Source organism: Carcharhinus amblyrhynchos, chromosome 17 (genome assembly GCF_965287045.1).
Source record: "Carcharhinus amblyrhynchos chromosome 17, sCarAmb.v2.hapA, whole genome shotgun sequence".
NCBI lineage: Eukaryota > Metazoa > Chordata > Chondrichthyes > Carcharhiniformes > Carcharhinidae > Carcharhinus > Carcharhinus amblyrhynchos.
The window spans coordinates 14,851,062-14,872,079 of record NC_137340.1 but is presented as its reverse complement, the minus strand read 5'-3'; the positions used below and the strand labels follow the sequence as shown (position 1 = coordinate 14,872,079).

Below are 21,018 nucleotides of genomic sequence, written 5' to 3'. Positions count from 1 at the left end.
CGCCTCCAGGTAGCCACCTCTAACCTGCCCACCTGTCCAGCTGCCTCTAGCCCACCTGCGGCACCCCCTGGCGGTAAGCTCAGGTGCGTCACAGAGCCGGGGCTGTGATTGGCGGCAGCTGGTCAGGGGGAGGCCGGCGATTGGCTGGAGATGTCCGTCACGTGTGTCGGGGAGGCGGGGCCGCCTATAAGTGGCCGGGAGCAGCTGCGTGCGCTCTCTGAGCGGCTGCTGAAAGGCACGTGTAGGAGGGACTTGTTCTTGAAGCTCGCTCTAACTTCGCTATGATCTCTATATTGGTGGAGCTCTTTTAATCAGACCGATGAACTGCACCAGGTAAACTGTGCTGTTTGCAGCCTGGCAGACTCCCCCTTCACTCCTCACAGAGAGAGAGCTAGGTGCTCCCACCCTGCCTTATTCCCTAGCCCTCTCTGTGTTAACTCCCTCTTTGTAACTTTAAACACCGCAGAGCTGCTCAGCCAGCTCTGGGAGGCTGTGTGTCTAAGCACTGCTCTTTCCAACCTGCTCGCTTTCTTTCCTTTATATTGGGGCGAAATCTCCTTCTAAAGCCGCTTGTCTTGCAAGCGTTGTCGGAAAAGGCACCATCGCTTCCGACTGCGAGATTTCCATTCTGGTTCCTCCACCCAAAATTTAAGTCTTCCCTTCGAGAGCTCACAAAACGTACAGAATCCACCCAAACCGCCCTCCTTTTTCATCTAATTCGTAAAGCTGATCACTTTATGTTCTGCTTTTACAAACTGTTCTCTTTGGAAATTTGAGCCAAATACTGCACGGGTGAAAATGGTTTTACAATAGCCAGTTAACATTTATGTTTAATTTTACTTTTAGTTTTTAATGTGGGGTTGGTGTCCTGAGTCCCTCGTAATAAAGAAAAATGTAAACACTTCTGTCCGCTGGAAGCTAATGCTGGCAACCTGAAACTAAAGACAGGAAATGCTGAATAAATTCACCAAGCCTGGCAACGTTTGTGGAGAGAGAGAGAAGAAAAAGGATTCAGGTTTTGGATCTAAATTACTTCTTCAGAATTGTCTTGTCACTTAAATCCAAACCATGAATTCTCTCTCCACATGTGCTGCCAGACTTGTTGAGTTTATCTTGCATTTTCAGGTTTTGTTTGTTTTTTTTACTCTTCTTGCCAGTTAACTTCCCTTGAAGCATGTTCCAGATGTTGAGGGACTTGGATGTCTTTTTTCCCCCTGATTAGATAAGCAATACGTGATCATGTTGAACTTGGTGTTTCAGGGTCTACCATATCTTGGATACCAGATCGTTACCAGCTGCATCTATTATGCCAGTTGATATAGCCATGAGACTCTGTTTGGCTCATTCTCCACCTATGAGGAATTTCCTTGGCCCATACGACCCTTACAGAGGGCTGACCATCACCAACAAACTAAAGCCCCTGCGGCCCTGCATCATCCTGAAAGGTGGGACTGACTCCTGCGGTGAAGATTGGGCTCAGTCCAAAGGCAAAAGAAAGAAGACAGTGGCTTTCGCTGACGACAAAGGTCTCTCTCTCACTGCGGTCCATTTTTTCTCTGAATGTGAAGACTCACTTGCTGAACTACAGTTTGACCTGACTGATCTTGACAACACCACATGTGGACTGAAAGCAAATGACAGAAAACCCTTGATCCTTGACTTCACTCCTCCATCTGCAGACTACCAGGAATTCCGAAATCGCCTGAAGAAGAATTTTGTCTGTCTGGAGAATTGCACTGTGCATGAGAAATTCATCGCGGGCACGGTCGCAGTGAGGAATCTAAGTTACCACAAAGTAGTTCAAATCCGGATAACATTCGACACTTGGAAGAGTTATAAGGATGTGGACTGTACATTTCTAAACAATATTTATGGTTGTTCTGAAACAGACACATTTTCTTTTGCTATTGACCTGCCATCATCTGTACCGCCGCAGGAGAGAATAGAATTCTGCGTCTCCTTTAAGTGTGGAGACCAAACCTATTGGGACAACAATGAGGGGAAGAATTATGGCATTGTTCTTGCTGACTGGAAACCTGATGGGATTCAGGCTTCAATCACCCTCAAGGATGAGGTGACCAAGGTCCCTACGAAGATGCAGATGATTGAATATGACCAGTATGGAAGTCCCAGATCATCTTGTGGGCTGTTTCCTGAATGGCAGAGCTGGGGCAAGATCGAGACGGCTCTGCCGTATTGGTGACAGATGTTAGTGTTGCTGTATTGTTTGATGGAGAGTTGCCTCAATTTCCATATTAAACTTATGAAAACCATGTAGTGACTCTGCAAAGTCCCCTGCTTACTGAATAATCATTAACTTTGCAGTTTGTTTTCCCCCACCTTAAAAGCTCCCCTTGGCAACCATTCTCAAAATAGATTAGTGGTGCTTCTGTATAACACCAGTTACTAACATGGATAATTAGTGTGCAAAAGATGAAAATTTACATTGGGTCCCTGGTGAGAATACTACATTCTGGAATTGTGGTATTTTGTGCCATGCTTGCTATATTTTTGATTTTTTTGAAACTGAGTGCAAAGAATTGCATAGGATAAACTAGAACACTTAATGCACTGTGAATGAAAATGGACTGTAAACCTTTATCTGACTTCCAGTCCATTTTAGTGAGGTAGGCAACTTACAAGCACTATCTCAGTGATCATATATATGCTGTGATTAGCCATGGGTACGTGAAATCCATTGCACATTGTATAGTAGATGAGTGCCTTTTGTCGACTGAATGACATCCTTGGATGCTAAAATGCAGGTTACCAAATCAACTTTGATGCAGCAACAAGAAGCTTGGTTCAAGTAACTATTCATTTTGGCTGAGTTTATAAGTGAGCTATAAATCCACCAGAGTTGTCTTTGGAGCTAAACTGATGGGTCCTCGGAATGCACTTGGTATTTATGTTTTGGAAATGTTCATTTTGGTTTTTTCCTTGAAATGTTTTACTAGTTAAACCTAAAGGTTTTTCTGCCTTTATGAACTTTTTAGCTCACCTCAATCTATTTTTGTAATTGGAGGCATGGAGAAACCTGACAATCAGAAGGCCTATTGCTAAATAACTAGGTTCTTGTAGTAAAGCTTTTAAACAGCCAACATAATCTTTTGCACTGCTTTTTTTGAATGTGACTAAGGCACTGTATTTTTTCTAATTTTATGTACATAGATAGCTGAGGTACTCTGGAAGTGATCCTTCATATTGAAGGCTAGAAAATTAACTTGTGTTTGGGTACAAATGGGTTCATAACTAGGAAATAAATTTCTGGAGACTGCAAAGTTTGATTGGAAGGAACTGGTTGGATCCTTTTTACCCTTGTGGTATTTTGTATGTGCAGGAAGCATTATTTTACAGCTGGAAGTAGTAGATTTGAATTTTGCTACTGTCTAAATTTGGTTTCTTGATCTGCAATGAAACGCAATCGCAACAGAATTCATGCAGAAAGGCAATTTGGTTCATATTGGTTCATCCATCTAGGAAAAAACTTGCTATTCCTTCCTCATCCATATGCAACACAGTGGCAACTGTATCGCAAATACCAGTGGTCCACTGTTCTATCCACAAGTGTACTCCAATAGATGTCTTTTCATGAACTGAGTCTCAGTTTTCCATTTTGTCCACGGCATGTGCCCCGTCTTTGTTTTATAATTAATCTTGTAACAACTTTTATTGTTTCATTCTGTTTAGTCAGGTTTCCTCTTGGCACTCCTCTTTAGAATCCTAGCTTCACCAGTCTGTCATGAACCAGTCTGCAGACAGTCTTGATTGTTCCTTATACTGTCTCAGGGCTATGAAAGTTTCCCTCTCTGCTGATACGCTAATTAAAGTTTTCATTCTGTTTGGGTGTTGTGCCTTCCCCTACATAGTCAGTGATATGTAATTGACATTTGTTTTTACACCAGTTTGGCCAAAATGTCTATCTCTCCAAGTGCTTGAAGTGTGCTGGGGAAGAGGGCTTTTCATATTATCATGGCTATGCATCCAATTCAAATTCTCAAACTGCATTAGTGGGATTTGTATGCGCACTACATTGTTATTATCTTGGTGGTAGACACATAACATTACTTTGTTGCCCCAAGGTAGAGAGGATACCATTTGGCCTATCTGATGCACTTGGTAAAGATAAGATTACTGAGGAAATGGAAGGATGTTCATAAACACTTTACATGTTGATGTAAAAAGCACTTTCATGCCACAGACTTTTTTTATTGGTTGGATGACCCTGAACTGATCTTCAAAGTAACCTATTAAGGCAGTAGATGCCAACCATACCCACATCCCAAAACTGAATATAATTAACCCCATACTGGAGTTCATGCTTCTCTGCCTTCCTATCTTTGTCCTCTGACTTCCCTTTTTGAGCAGCAGATTTCCTGGAATAGGTTGAGTGTCTGTATCCTTGCCCCAATCACCTCTGACAACCTTGACTACCTCTTCCTCTCCATTTGAATGCCCTTGCTGGACCTGACGCTTGTTTGTGAAGGTAACATCTGACATTATTACCAATCTTCTCCTACTGTGACCATCTCTCTGTCCAACTTGTTGGTGACACTTACATTTGATTGTGTTGGTAACATTTGGCTTTCCCTCTGAATCCATTTTTGTTTGGTGTACAGTCATTTCCTTTTATATGCCACTAAATTGCTGTATTTCCTGTTAGACTACAGTCCTATTCTTCAGTGCTGAGTGATGAACCAATATTACAACAAATTTGCTCTTCTACCTGAGTTGAGTACCAAAAAAACTACATTTTCCCTTGCTGTCTGCTTTAGCATTACTCTACCTTCGAGCTCTTTGCAGTTTTTAATCTAGATTAAACTCCAAATGTCAATTGAGTAATGTGATTGTGATGTTGTTTGAAATGTGAGTGTGAACTTTGTTCTGAATGTGTGCTTTAGATTTAAAGAACAGGCATCGAAGGAAAATGTGAAGAGTGTCAAGATTGGTTAACACAGGCTCAATAATCACTGAAATATTTTTGTACTTAAGATTTGTTGGTGTAAGAGTCAGATTCTTTAAGGGAGATAAAGTCTAAGGGGAGTACCTTTTACTTCTCCAATCAGGAGAAGTATTGAGAATTATAACAAAGTAAAATCATCCACATTCTTCCTGCCCCTCCGAATGTTTAAGTGACTTCAGAATCGACAGAAGGGATAACTTAACCTTCTGTGGTTTCCATGGTAATTAATTTGCTAGGTTCTCCTGGGGCTAATTCCATTCTATAAAAGAAATGCTTTGAGTAATAATTCTCTCCAGACGTTCCCTTTTTAGGAAATTGTATAAATGAAAATAAATGCTTTATATTGTAAAACCTCTCGTCGTTGCAATTTGTTTGGTATGGGCTAAAATGTGAGCGTGGTAGCATTGCATGACACCTTGGATTTGGACGATGAACATCAGTTCTAAAATGCAGTCACAGCTGATTAAATTGTTTTTATATTTTCGGAACATGTGGAACTCACCAACTAAGTGATCACTTAGATTAGACAAAAAGATTGGTCAAAATAAACTTATTTCCCCATTCTAAGAGCTGTTGACCCATTTTGAAGTATTGTTCACTTCTGCAAAATCATCCTAAATAGCTGCTTTTGGACATAGAGGATAAGGTGCAGAACTATTTGGCTAAACAAATTTGCCTACTTAATGTTTTAATTTAGTTGAAGTACTTGTGCTGCTACCTATTTGCAAAAATTGACAATTTTGTGCAATATACTTCAGTTATTTCTACATAATTACTATCACAGTAAAATTGGTTTCATCTAATGTGTTATGTCTACTATGCATGATCAGCACCTCTTGTTTGTACTGACTGAAACATCTAGTAATGCTGAAAGCTGTATTTCACTTTTGGGTTCAATGTTAGATGGAACAGTACACTGTCTAACCACACTTTAAAATGCACAATAAGTCTTCAAACTCCTATATAGAAACTTAACATTCTGGGAAGGATGGTTGCTCAATCCTTTTTTTAAAAAAAATTGACCAGAACCTGGGAATGTTGGCAAAATATTTTCCCTACAGTAGATTGATTCAGAACTGGACAGTATAATTTAAGGCCCTGCTTGTTTGAATAGCACTTGGCTGTACTGTCTACAAGGAAGAGTTTTTAATGTCTTTTTCTGACAACACCTCACATCTGTGAGGTAAGTCAATGAGAATAAATCAAAGATTTGCTGCACTAGCTACACTCTGAAAGGGTTGGCTTTCTGATATGTAACAGATTCATCTGTCTGCAGAAATAATTTATTTAAGTAGTGTGCAACTTCCTCAGATCAGCACACGTGGTATAACTGCACCTTTTGGAAGTTTATCAATCCTTTTTACTTATTTTCCTTGAAGTGAACGTGCCTTTGTTCCAAGCCAATGACGACAGTTGGCAACCTGCCATCGTTTTAAAGGAATTTATCCTGTCAGATGGGAAATCCTTGAATGTTAATATCCAATAAGTTTGTTTTTGTTATTGCAAATTTGCACATTATGTTTGTCCTCCAGATAACTGTTAGCTTCACATGATAAGCAATGCGGATCTTTTGTTTCAGATTGTGTACTCACATACCAGAAGTGCTCTTTCAAAACTATTGAAAACATGCTTTCATAATATTTTGTATCTGAACTTCACTATTTATGGGCAACTCTTTCCTAACAGTTTGTGCAGCTGTGGCATTGGGTGAATTTGTGCTCTACCAGTTGTAGAGACAAGATTTGAGGCTCATCTTCCCTCTGTGCACCCCCCCCCCCACCCCAAATTCTATTTTAAAGGGGAGAGACTGGACAACTGGCAGCTGAGATTAGAAAGCTGGAGGGTAAGTAAACTGGGAGGAACATTTCCTTTCTTTAACACAAAATAATGTTTGTCCTTTGGGGTGCATGGCCAAGTCACTTACTGAGCAGCCAAGCAAACAAAAAATAAGGCTCTGCCACTAACAAGTTGACCCCTTTTTGAGCCTTCAGGCTGCTTCATGACTGGAGGGAATATTACTTATGATTTAATTAGATATTCAAACATTAAACTGTTCTGTGCTCAATATTGGGCCTATATGATTCTAAAAGCTACCAGTTCTTGGGTGTTTCTTTGGACCTTCTACATGAATCCATATTCTGCATTTGTGATTGGAGTTGCATTTTAAATCAATGAAAATTTTAATTATTTCCCTAGTGTGTATAATCTCCTACTTTTCCAAACTTGCATAATCTACTAACTTTATAGGCAGAATGTTTACTTTGTGGACCTGCTGTCAGCAAGATGGGGGAGGGGCAGCATGGATTGGGTATCCATGTGGATGATGATTGGGAGTGGTGACTTTAACATGGTTATGTTATTAACATTGCACTTTCACATTTCTAGACCAGAGTACAGGTGTGGTGATGAGCTGCACCTATCAACTTCTGAAAGTTCCCAGAATAGATCAGACCAGTTGCAATGTAGATTTTGAGGGGAGCCAGAACAAATATGGCTATGCAATGTGAAGTCTGTGCTAAACCCCTTCCCTTTCCTCCTACCCCAAGATTCTTGTTGATGTATCTCCAGAAATGAAGCCACAGACTAGGGGCACCTGAAAACTAATTGTTTCGTGTGGACAACTTCTCAAACAAAACTGGCTCAAAGTAATTGAAGTGAATAGTGGCAGGGGTATGGGTGGATGCCATGGGGCCAGGGGGCATTGATGGGTGCATTGCAATCAATGACAAGAGGTTCACATCTATATTTTGGTAGGGAAGGTGACTGTCCTGTCTCATTCAATTGCCATTCCCTACTCTGCCCACCACACAAACTTCTGCATTCTCCTGCACAGCTTTTCTCACTACAATACCTAGTAGCCCCACCTACACTCCTCTCCCTGGCATTCCCCACAGCCCATCTGAACGGCCAACACTGACACTCTCTCTCCTTGTCATCTAATCCATGCTTCCCATGCCCCATAAATGTCATTGTCCTCTCACAATCCAATCCTGACATTCCTAACTCTTTGCTTTCCTTACAGAAGAGTTCAGCAGGATGGTGCAGGGCATAGTCATTGACAATAGAAAGATGAGGGTTTCCCAGATATCAAATTCCATCACCAGATATCTCACAGCCACATGACATGTAATGCTCACATTGTGCCATGTGACAACAATTCAATGATGACTTTGAATGTTCCCACATCAATTCTAATTCATGTCTTTCATTTCGCGTAGGTCCCCTAAATAAGGAGCAAGGGGCTATTTGGAGGTAGTTGTCCACTGAGGAAGCATTGTCACTTGACTCATCAGCATCTTCTACCAGCACAAATCTCAAACCTTTGTAAGGCCTTTTAGGCTGTTAGCTAGGTTGTCACTTGAAGAGCCATACATCAAAAATGTTGGACAGGTACAGCAGTGAAGTGTCCCTGTTGGAGGATACAGGATAATTTGAGCTCAATGCAGATACTTAAACTCTGGGATGGATTGGGGGTCAGGAAAGGGGTGGGGGGTGGAGATTAGCTGTGGAAAATGTGGATTTCCAGCTGCAGTGTGCCAGATTGGATATAGCATGGGTACCATGATATCTTTGGCCTTGTTGCTGATATCCACCTGCTTGGAAAGAGTTGTCATCAGCATGGACAAGCAGACATAGCAGGCAATCAAGAGCATACTTGTGCCTTCACATGCACCCTGCCATTTGAAATTGGACAGAGGAATCCCCTCCCTGACTGTTCAAAGCCTCAGTGTAGAGCACCCAAAGTTCTTGCTAGCTGAAAGGCATGGGTAGATCATGTCAGGGAACGTGCATGTGGGAGCTCTGCATGAGGCATTTCCACTTTTTTAATTTGTTCTCTGCTTCCCTTTTTTATTGGTCATCAAGTCTGCCCTTTTTATATAGGCCCAAAATAGAATGCAGCCCAGCTGTATTTCCCTTCCCACCCCCCACACAAAACCCCACTGGCTTCATCAATCATACAGTGAATGGCATCAGTCACCTGCGATACACTTGTGTAGAGCAGATTGTTAAATTCTGCAGATGTCATGAGCAAGTCTGTAGAAGGAGTTGGAAACTAAGAGCCATGGTGACCTTGGCAGACGTTGCATGCTTACCTGATCCACTTATGAGGGGGTTTTGTTCCAGCAGGTTGTAGATGTCAATGACCTGTCATGAAAGTCGACCTCCTGAGACAATATTTTGTTTGGTCACATTGCTATCATCTGCCAATAATCCTGTGCTGAAGATAATGCTTCAATCTGGAGCTGTACATTAATACATGTGTCAAACATCAAAAAAAAAACCTGTGTTCACCCTGTCTTCCCTGAGGAGAAACCAGTTGCCTCTACTACTAGCACTTTTATTGTTGTTGACGTTGCTCCTTCGAAGTCCAAGCTAAAACTGCATGAACTGTTCATATGCTACAGTGAAGGCTGACAAGTGAGAGAAGTCCAAGATAGCTAAAGTGACCTCCCAGCAGATACATTTTCTCAAACAGATCCTGTGAGAAAAATTGTTCACACGGGGAACCAGCATTCCTGTTTTTAGTACTGAGGCTAAGCAGAGAGCGAGATATCCATGGCTGACAAGTGGTCAAGTACAGAATAAAAACAAAAGAAAAAGCATGTAAAGTGGCAAGGATTAGTAAGAAACCAGAGGATTGGGAACCCTTTAAAAGCGAGCAGAGTACAACTAAAAAAGCAATAAGTGAGGAAGAAGATGAAATGAGTGTAAGCTAGCTATTGATATAAAAAGATGGGAAGAATTTTTTTAAATATTTAACAAGTAAGAGGCAAAAATAGCCATTGGACCACTGGAAAATGAAGCTGGAGAATTAATAAGAAACGAAGCAATGGCAGAGGAACTGAATAGTTAGTTTGCATCAGTTTTCATGGTGGAAGACACCAGTGGCATGCCAGAACTCCAGGAGAGTCAGGAGGCACAGATGAGTGTACTGGCCATTGCTAAGGAGAAGGTTCTGGGGAAACTGAAAGGACTGAAGGTGGATAAATCACCTGGACCAGATGGACTACACCCCAGGGTTCTAAAAGAGATAGCTGAGGAAATTGTAGAGACATTGATGGTGATCTGTCAGGAATCACTGGAAGCAGGGAGGATACCAGAGGACTGGAAATTAATTAATGTAACACCACTGTTTAAGAAGGGAGGGAGGCAGCAGATGGGAAATTATAGGCCAGTTAGCCTGAGTTTGATCATTGGCAAGATTTTAGAGTCCATTATTTCAGATGAGATCGCAGAGTACTTGGAAGTGCATGATAAAATAGGACTGCCTCAGCACAGCTTTGTGCATGGGAGGTCATGTCTGACAAATCTGTTAGAGTTCTTTGAGGAGGTAACAAGGAAGTTAGATAAAGGAGAACCAGTATTTAATAAAGGCTAGAAGGCCTTTGACAAGGTGCTGCATAGGAGACTGTTAAATAAGTGCCCATAGTGTTTAGGGTAAGATCCTGGCATGAATAAAGGATTAGCTGACTAGCAGAAGGTAGAGTGGGGATAAAGGGGTCTTTTTCAGGATGGCAGCTGGTGACTAGTGGTGTGCCTTGGGTCAGTGCTGGGATCACAACTTTTCATAATATATGTTAAAGATTTGGAGGAAGGTACCAAAGACACTTGCTAAGTTTGCAGATCATATAAATGTCAACAAAGATTGACAAAGAAGTTGATAAAGAAGGGTAGGAGAAACTATGAAGCTGGGCTAGCGCTTAATATAAAAAAGGATAGCAAGTGTTTTTATAAATATATAAAAAGGAAGAGGCTGGCTAGGTTGAACGTTGGACCGTTAGAGGATGAGAGGGGGGACTTAGTGGTAGGGGATGGGGAAATGGCTGAGGTCTTGAATAACTTTTTTGTTTCGGTCTTCACGGAGGAGGACGTGAATAATTTGCCGGGTGTTAGCGATGGAAAGGTGGTAGGACTGGAGGGTCTCGATGACATTATTGTTACTAGAGAGGTGGTGCTCGACAGACTGGAGGGACTGATTGTGGACAAGTCCCCAGGACCGGATGGAATGCATCCGAGGGTTCTGAAAGAAATGGCGGAGGTGATAGTGGATGCCTTGGTGGTTATTTTCCAAATGTTGCTGGATTCCGGGGAAGTGCTGGAAGATTGGAAAACGGCTAATGTTACGCCGTTGTTTAAGAAGGGTGCCAGGCAAAAGGCAGGGAATTATAGGCCGGTTAGTTTAACGTCTGTTGTAGGTAAAGTGTTAGAATCCGTCATCAAGGAGGAAATAGCGAGGCATCTTGAGGGGAATTGCTTGATAGAGCAGACGCAGCACGGTTTCATTAAGGGGAAGTCGTGTCTGACAAATTTATTGGAGTTCTATGAGGATGTGTCTAGGGCGGTGGATAGAGGAGAGCTGGTGGATGTGGTCTTTCTTGATTTTCAGAAGGTGTTTGACAAGGTGCCTCACAAGAGGTTATTACAGAAGGTAAGGGGGCATGGAGTTGGGGGTAGGGTGTTAGTGTGGATAGAGGATTGGTTGTCAAATAGGAGGCAGAGAGTGGGGGTTAATGGGTGCTATTTGGATTGGCGGTTGGTGACTAGTGGAGTGCCCCAGGGGTTGGTGCTGGGGCCTCAGCTATTTACCATGTATATAGATGATCTGGAGGAGGGAACCCAGTGTATGATGTCGAAATTTGCTGATGACACCAAGATTGGTGGAACGGCAAATTGCGCGGAGGGTGTGGAGAGTCTGCAGAAGGATCTAGATAGGCTGGGCGAATGGGCCAGGAACTGGCAAATGGAATTTAATGTTGGCAAGTGTGAGGTGGTCCACTTTGGTAGGAATAATGGTAGGAAGGACTATTACTTACAGGGCGAAAAACTGCAGCAGGCGACGGTGCAGAGGGACCTCGGGTTCCTTGTGCATGAGTCGCAAAAACCCAGCCTGCAGGTGCAGCAGGTGGTCAGGAAGGCGAATGGGATGCTGGCCTTCATAGTGAGGGGGATTGAATATAAAAGTAGGGAGGTCTTGCTGCAGCTGTATAGGGCACTGGTGAGGCCGCAGCTGGAGTACTGTGTGCAGTTTTGGGCGCCGTACTTACGCAAGGATATTTTGGCCTTGGAGGGAGTGCAGAGGAGGTTTACTAGGCTGATACCGGAGTTGAGGGGGTTGAGCTATGAGGAGGGGCTGAATAAACTAGGCTTGTACTCGTTACAGTTTAGAAGAATGAGGGGAGATCTCATTGAGACATATAAGATGATGAATGGGATGGATAGGATAGAGGTGGAGAGGCTCTTCCCGCTCAGAAAGGACAGTAGGACTAGGGGGCACAGCCTCAAGATAAAGGGGGCGCGGTTTAGAACGGAGTTGAGGAGGAACTTCTTCACTCAAAGGGTGGTGAATCTCTGGAATTCTCTGCCCGTTGAAGTGGTGGAGGCTGCCTCGCTAAATATTTTTAAGACGCGGGTTGATGGGTTTTTGATAAGCGAGGGGATTAAGGGTTATGGGGAGAGGGCAGGAATGTGGAACTGAGACACGACAGATCAGCCATGATCTTATTGAATGGCGGGGCAGGCTCGAAGGGCTAGATGGCCTACTCCTGCTCCTATTTCTTATGTTCTTATAAAGATATGTAGACAGTATTGAGGAAGCAGGGTGGCTGCAAAAGGACTTGGACAGTTTGGGAAAGTGAGCAAAGAAGTGGCAGATGGAATACAATGTGGAGAAGTGTGATGTTATGCACTTTGGAAGGAAGAATAGCAGTATAGACTATTTTCTAAATGGGAAAATGTTTAGGAAATCAGGAACACAAAGGGACTTGGGAGTCATTGTTCAAGATTCTCTTAAGGTTAACGTGCAGGTTCAGTCGGCAGTTAGGAAGGCAAATGCAATGTTACCATTCATGTCAAGAGAGCTAGAATACAAGAGCAGGGATCTACTTCTGTGGCTGTATGAGGCTCTAGTCAGACTGCATTTGGAGTATTGTGAACAGTTTTGGGCCCCATATCTAAGGAAGGATGTGCCGGCCTTGGAAAGGATCCAGAGGAGGTTCACAAGAGTGATCCCTGGAATGAAGAGCTTGACGTATGAGGACCGGTTGAGGCTCTAGGTCTGTACTCGTTGGAGTTTAGAAGGATGAGGGGGGATCTTATTAAAGCTTTCAGGATACTGCAAGGCCTGGATAGAGTGGACATGGAGAAGCTGTTCCCACTAGTAGGAAAAAACTAGAACCAAAGGGTATAACCTCAGACTAAAGGGAAGATCCTTTAAGAGGAGGAGGCATCCTTCAGCCAGAGAGTGGTGAATCTGTGGAACTCATTGCCGCAGAGGGCTGTGGAGGTTAGGTCATTGAGTGTCTTTAAGACAGGTTCTTGATTGATAAGGGGATCAGGAGAATGGGGATGAGGAAAAAAAAAAATTCAGCCATGGTCGAATGGTGGAGCAGATTCGATAGACTGAGTGGCCTAATTCTGCTCCTATGTTTTATGGAGGCACAGAGCCATCAATGCTTTGCATTTATTGTCTTAGACAATTTTCAGATGGCTTGAGAAAACAGTGCAGTAGCAATTAAAACTGGAATGCAGCTTAATATGCTTTGATTGCCTTTTTAATTTTAATTCCTAGAGGCACACACCCCATAGGTGTTCGCGTATTTGCGAAAGGATATATTAGCCTTGGAGGGTGTACAAAGAAAGTTCACCAGGCTGATACTGGAGATGAGGGGGTTAGCTTATGAAGAGAGATTGAATAGACTGGGTCTGTACTCGTTAGAGTTTAGAAGTCTGAGGGGGGATCTTATAGAGACTTACAATATAATGAAGGAGCTAGATAGGGTACAGGTAGAGAGATTCTTTCCACTTCGAAAGGATAGCAGAACTAGAGGGCACAGCCTCAAAATAAGTTGGGGGGGGCGCAGTTTAGGACAGAGTTGAAGAGTAATTTCTTCACTCAAAGGGTGGTGAATCTCTGGAATTGTCTGCCTGTTGAAGTCGTGGAGGCTACCTTGCTGAATATGTTTAAGTCACGGGTGGATAGATTTCTGACAGACAAGGGAATTAAGGGTTATGGGGAGAAAGCGGGGAAGTGGAACTGATCCACTTCAGATCAGCCATGATCATATTGAATGGCAGGGCAGTCTCGAAGGGCTAGGTGGCCTACTTCTGCTCTTGGTTCTTATGTTCTTATAGGGGTTTCCTGCAAATAAAGGAAAAAAGTTCAGACCAGTTCAAACTTAGTGGGGATAAACAGGTCACAGCTGGACTTTACCAGAAGTGACCAATGAGCTGGCAATTCTACTGGACTATCAGAAATACAGTGGGGCCTCCCAGTTTGGGGAGTGTAAGTGTGTAGGTACCAATACTTAGCTGTCTTGAGCTGGAAGCATATGGCACTGGATGCCAATTTTACTTGATTGAATGCCCTCTCATTCTCTCTCTCTCATGTAATGATCTCAATCAATGACTGTTGATTTTAATTCCATTAGTCTTCAGCTCTGGGTTGCCTAGCTCCAGCTGTCTCTTCTCAGTCTGCCACCCAATATATCTTTCTCCCCCAGTTTTTACCCTTCTTGCTCCATAATCGGCAAGTCTAAATGATCTATCATCCAAGGGTATGTTGATTGCCCCACTGTTAATTTTGTTGAAGAAGGAAATTGCAAACAGTACTTAATTTCAATGTGGATTTCCACATGTAGAAGTGTATTTGTACCTTTGTGCATGCAGACTGTGTGGGCTGGATTCTCTGACTTCTCCAGGCCTGCTGCAGTGAACAGAGATTTGGTTAAGCACCAACTTTTGAATTCATGCTTTCAGTGGTGATAGGGTGTGAATGGCTGGTGAATTCCTGGCTTATGTTTTCTGGTCTGTTATGTGGAGTAATGTATTTATTATTTTCTGAATGATTCAATCAGACACCATAAAGAGAATACTTTGTTTTTGTTTCATTACAGTTCCTTGGGATTGCAGATGTTTCACATACAAGGGTTTGTGTGGCTTAACTGTCCTAACCAATACATTTATCTCCCATGATTCAAAGTGCGAAACATTGACCCCCACAGTACAGAGTAACCAGGGCTCTGTTTCAAAGTAACAAAGGTCCAGTTCCAAATCATTTGATTTGGGAAATGTAATGTAGTATACATCACTGAATCCCACTTTAACACAGACAGCCACTGCATCTTTAGCAGACATTACACATCTACTGACTTCTAAACAATGCATCCTGTTTCCAGATCATGAAATAGGGAAACAGTTTGGAATCAACAGTTTGATCATTGGGCAGGCAATGATCTCTAAACACCATGATGACTTGTTGCTGTCCAATTTGTTGGTTGCCAAACGAAACAGTTACTTGTTTACATAGTTATAGCTCTGTACCGCAGTGTACAAAAGAACACCCCAACCTTGCTCATTCTGATATCCCTGAGCAGTGGTAGCTGTTTCTAGATAGAGCTGTTACTAGTTGGGTATTGAAGGCCTGCAGGTCACTTTTTAAAAAGGTCTCTAAGGGTGTAATGGGTACTATTCTCTCTTTCCTTTTGAGTTAGTGATACAAAGGGGCAGCAATGGCCAAGTGGTATTATTGCTAGACTATTAATCCAGAAACTCAGCTAATGTTCTGGTGACTTCAGTTCGAATCCCACTACAGCAGATGATGGAATTTGAATTCAATAAAAAAAATCTGGAATTAAGAATATACCGATGACCATGCAATCATTGTCGCTTGTTGGAAAAACCCATCTGGTTCACTAATGTCCTTTAGGGAAGGAAATTTGCTGTTCATACCTGCTCTGGTCTAAATGTGACTCCAGATCCACAGCAACGTGGTTGATTTTCAACTGCCCTCTGAAATGGCCAAGCAAGCCGCTCAATTGTGTCAATTAAAAGGAATGAAACTGGTCGGACCACCCGGCGTCAGCGGAAATACTGGAAAAGACAACAACAAAACAAACAGCTGTGTCGACCCTGCAAAGTCTTCCCTACTAACATCTGGGGTTAGTGGCAAAATTGGGAGAGCTGTCTCAGACTGGTCAAGCAGCAACCTGACACATGATTCCATGAGAATGCCTATCTTACAGATAAGGTCCCAGATATCATCATTGGGGTCTCTGTCCTGAACCATAACAACAGCGAAGTGTTCTATGGAGCCCGCCTGGATCAGAAGTTTTACAATTTGGATTTGGCTAGGATAAGTATGGTATGTTTCATTCAGGTATGATTCAAATGACCCACTAAGGAGCTTTTATCAAACAAAGTTTATTTAACAATGTAGTTAGCATGTATAGAAAGAAAATTAGCAATAACTTTTATCAATTACAAACAAAACAAGCATTGTAATATATAACTCTTAACGAAGATATCTAAGATGTTTCAATTAAACCAGTCCCATAAACAAAAAAAACCCTTCCACATATTGAACACAGCAAAAACTACTGCTCGTGTGATACCAGAACTGAGCCCTTTGGACGGATGTTGCAGTTCTCCTGATCTTCTCGGAACACCAGGGAAAGACCCTGGTCATACCACCAACAGTAGATTTTCTATTCCAGGAAGGCTTTCAGCTGGCCAGCAGAATTTCCCAAAACCAGGGAGAGAAAGAGAGAGACACTTTTTTCCAGCTTAATGTCCCTTCTAAAAACTAAAACCTGCAGCTCAGAACTGAAAACTAAAGAACCCCTTCTCTGCCAAGCAATTTGACTCCTTTGTTTGCTCTTGATCTGCACCATCAATTTCTGCACACTCTTTTGTAAAACGCACAGCAGAGTGCCTTCCTTAGTGTCAGAACCCATTTTCACCATGGTTCCAAAGATCACTGTCAGTTATGCTGCTCAGAAAACCACCAGAATTTATTCAAACACCAACTTTGTACAGCATGACTTCACTAGGCATCCACATCTCTGCACACGGCACGGAATTGTTATGCCAGTAGTTCATTTTAGATGGTACAATTTTGGCAAACAGTTTGATTCCAAGTTGTTGTCCTTTCGTTTGATCCACATTAGTATGATACTTAAACTCCTCTGAGATTGCGTATGGTATGTTAGCCTTCATAGGAAGGGGTATAGAATATAAGAGTAGGAGTCTGATGTTGCAGTTGTATAGAACGTTGGTTAGGCCTCACTTGGAGTACTGCGTCCAGTTCTGGTCGCCGTACTACCGGAAGGATGTAGAGATCCTGGAGAGAGTGCAGAGGAGATTTACCAGGATGCTGCCTGGTATGGAAGGGCTGTCTTACGAGGAAAGATTGAACGAACTTGGGCTGTTTTCCCTTGAGAGACGTCGGCTGAGGGGGGATCTAATAATAGAGGTTTATAAGATTATGAAGGGGATAGATAGAGTAAATGGTGGTAAGCTTTTTCCGCTATTAGAAATGGATAGAACGAGGGGTCACGGGCTTAGGGTGAGGGGGGCTAGGTATAAGACAAATATTAGAGGGCAGTTTTTCACGCAAAGGGTAGTGGGGGTGTGGAATGCACTGCCGAGTAAGGTGGTGGAAGCAGGCACGCTAGGGTTGTTTAAGAGTAACTTAGACAGCCACATGAGCGGTCTACATATAGGGGGATATAGCAGGCCTTACTAAACATTGTAGGCTTGGGATTACGTTTTTGCCTCAGGGATGTTACAGTCTTTGCCTGTTTAATAATGAATTTTTGTCTCCACAGGCATTTAAGTCCAGCAAGGGGCATGCATGCGGCAGGTTGTAGTGGGCTGCTCTTGGACGTTGCTTCGGGAGTTGCCTATTGCTTCATGTCGTTAGTGTGCTTAAACTGGACCATCTCGAGGGCAACATGACAGCTCAGAGACTATCTCTGTTGCTGTGCGGACACATGGATTTGGGCCTGTGTCTGTGGGAGTTTGCACGTTCTCCCTGTGGTTGCGTGGGTTTCCTCCGGGTGCTCCGGTTTCCTCCCACATCCCAAAGATGTGCTTTTAGGCTGATTGATTGGGTAACAAATTGTCCCCATATTGGACCTCCCTGATCCTCCTACATTAGGCGTAGACTAAAATCATGAATAGGTCACTGAGACAGTGGGACGGCGGCGCGGGCTCGTTGGGCCGAAGGGCCTGTTTCCCGTGCTGTGTTGTTCTTTGTTGTTGTTATTACACATAACTGTTGATTCATTCACACTTTTCTTGGTATAGATGAAGAACTGTTTTTTGACAGTTCTGCAATTTATGTTCAGGAAATTTGAGCAACTCAGGAACATGTTCCAAAACAGCCAACTTGTCTTGTATCTGTCTCCACCCTTCACTTTCTTTGTTCATATTATTGTACATGAACTTGCTTTCCTTTTCCACCTCCACTACTTTTGTGTGATTGATACTTCTGGCTGCAGAATCTCAGACTAAGTAAACATCAACTTTTCGGCCTGAACCTGTGCCACTTTGAAAAGGTCATATTTGTTGTTTAATTGGAATTAGCATTTCCCACATCTACAACTATCTCACTTCCAGTTATCCTTAATACTTCCCAATGTATTCCCACATACTTCCCACGTGAATAACTCTTCCAGGTCAGTTCGATTTTCCTCTGGACGATAACTCAGTAATTCATCCCAATTTTTAATAACGTCCTTGTTTTTAATTTAATTTGTGGAATGTCAAATTCAGAGTCATCTGTATTTGGTACTTCACTCTGAGTTATAATCATTAAAACATCCTTCTTTCACTCTCCTTCCCTATCACTGTGAGTTTTCCTTATATCTGGGCACTTATCAAGTCATTCATCTCACTCAATTTCCTTTCAAATTGATAAGGCTCACTAAACCTTGCTTTTAAAGGTTCACCTGCCACTGGTAACAGTACAAAAATTTTATCTTCATTAGCAAAACTATAGATTTTTGATTTCTTATCTGCCTTCTGTTTTATCATATGCTGTGCCATTTTTAATTGACTATCTAACCAATTCTCCTGCTTTCCCTAAAATTTGACAATTAGATGATGTGACACAGTCCAATAATATAGTCTAGAATGTTCACTCACCAATTTCTCATTAATCAATTTAAATGGTCCCCTTACCCCATGACAAGGAATCACTTCAAATGGACTGAATTTGATTGATGCATTAGGTGCATCCCTAATTGCAAAGTGTACAAGTGAATTCCTTTCTCCCAATCCTCTGGATAATCTTGACAATGAGCCCTCAACATGAGGAGAGGCTGAATAAACTGGGCTTGTACTCGTTAGAGTTTAGAAGAATGAGGGGAGATCTCATTGAGACGTATAAGATGATGAATGGGATGGATAGGATAGAGGTGGAAAGACTCTTCCCGCTCAAAAAAGACAGTAGGACTAGGGGGCACAGCCTCAAGATAAAGGGGGGGCGGTTTAGAACGGAGTTGAGGAGGAACTTCTTCACTCAAAGGGTGGTGAATCTCTGGAATTCTCTACCCGTTGAAGTGGCGGAGGCTGCCTCGCTAAATATTTTTAAGACGCGGGTTGATGGGTTTTTGATAGGAGAGGGGATTAAGGGTTATGGGGAGAGGGCGGGAAAGTGGAACTGAGCAGCGACAGATCAGCCATGATCTTGAATGGCGGGGCAGGCTCGAAGGGCTGGATGGCCTACTCCTGCTCCTATTTCTTATGTTCTTATGTTCTAACATTGTATTTAAAGTTTGATGCCACCATTCAAATGCTCCCTGCGATTCTGGATGGTACACAATTGATTTAAATTATTTTACTCCAAAGCTATCCATAACCTCCTTGAATAACTGATGCAAAATTTGACCCTTGATCTGTTTGTATTTCTATGGGTAGTCCATATCTAGTAAAATATTGAAGTAACTCCTCTACAAACCTTTTAGCTATAATATTGCATAATTAAATGGCCTCTTGAAATGTAGACACATTCCTTATAGTCAACAGATATTGATTCCCACTTCTTAGTTTAAGGAGAGGTCCTATGCAATCAATGAAAACTCTTGTAAATGGTTCCTCAAATGCTGGAATGGGTATTAAAGGTGCTGGTTTTATCACTGTTGAGGTTTCCCTATGACTTGACATGTGTGACATGATCGACAACATTTAACTACATCTTCATGCAGTCCAGGCTAATAAAAATGGTTTTGTGTTTTAGCTTAAGTTTTCAATACCTCAAATGACCTCCTACTGGTACCTCATGTGCTACTTGCAAAACCTGCTTTCTATACCCTACCAGCAATACCACTTGATGAACTTCTGCCCACTTTTCGTCCACCTGAAAATATAAAGGTCTCCATTTTCTCATTAAAACATCATTTTTAAGATAATAACATTCCAGTGTACATTTACATTGAACACTACAGCACAGAAACAGGCCTTTTCGCCCTTCTTGGCTGTGCCAAACCATTTCTCTGCCTAGTCCCACTGACCTGCATCTGGACCATATCCCTCCACACCCCTCTCATCCTGTCTAAGTTCTTTTCTTAAATGTTAAAAGTGAGCCTGCATTTCCCATTTCATCTGGTAGCTCATTCTACACTCCCACCACTCTCTGTGCGAAGAACCACCCCACCCAATATTCCCTTTAAACTTTTCCCCCTTCACCCTTAACCCGTGTCCTCTAGTTTTTTTTCTCCTCTAGCCTCAGTGGAAAAAGCCTATTTGCATTCATGCTATCTATACCCATCATAATTTTATACACCTCTATCAATCTCTCCTCAGATTCCTCTTTCGTGAATGCTTTCTGATACATCTGTTCTATTTCTATATTTTTCTGTTGTAACTCTGCCAACTTCCCTGAACTAAAAATATCCACCTCATCTTCCACCTGTTCTTGTTCTTTTCCAACCATCTGATCAAAAATTGTTTCTGATAATTGAATTTCAATTTTCTTATCTTCACTCTGATTTCTCCTCTTGTGACTTTTTGACCTTGTTGTTATACAGTCAGGAAAAATCCCAGGATATATGTCCTTCAACAACTCAGTTATTTGATGCTCCATTGGCTTTTCAACCACAGTAGGCATCACTCCCACCTGTGATCTGATTATATCATTACCCAAGATAAACTGTATTCCTGGACAAGATAATTTCTCTGTTACTCTTGCTAGCATTTCACCACTCTTCACTGGACTCTCCAACCTTATATATAATAGAACAGCACTCTTCTCATCCTGAATTCCACACCTTTTC

The 21,018-nt window shown here is 42.3% G+C and overlaps 1 protein-coding gene across 1 annotated transcript; it reads left to right on the top strand.

Moving 5' to 3' along the window:
- The first annotated feature begins 223 nt into the window (after nucleotides 1–223).
- ppp1r3cb (protein phosphatase 1, regulatory subunit 3Cb) lies at nucleotides 224–5,316 on the top strand. The gene is made up of 2 exons (XM_080205521.1): nucleotides 224–333; nucleotides 1,261–5,316. The coding sequence occupies exons 1-2, from the start codon at nucleotides 320–322 to the stop codon at nucleotides 2,201–2,203; spliced, it is 957 nt and encodes a 318-aa protein (XP_080061647.1). The 5' UTR covers nucleotides 224–319; the 3' UTR covers nucleotides 2,204–5,316.
- The last annotated feature ends 15,702 nt before the right edge of the window (nucleotides 5,317–21,018 follow it).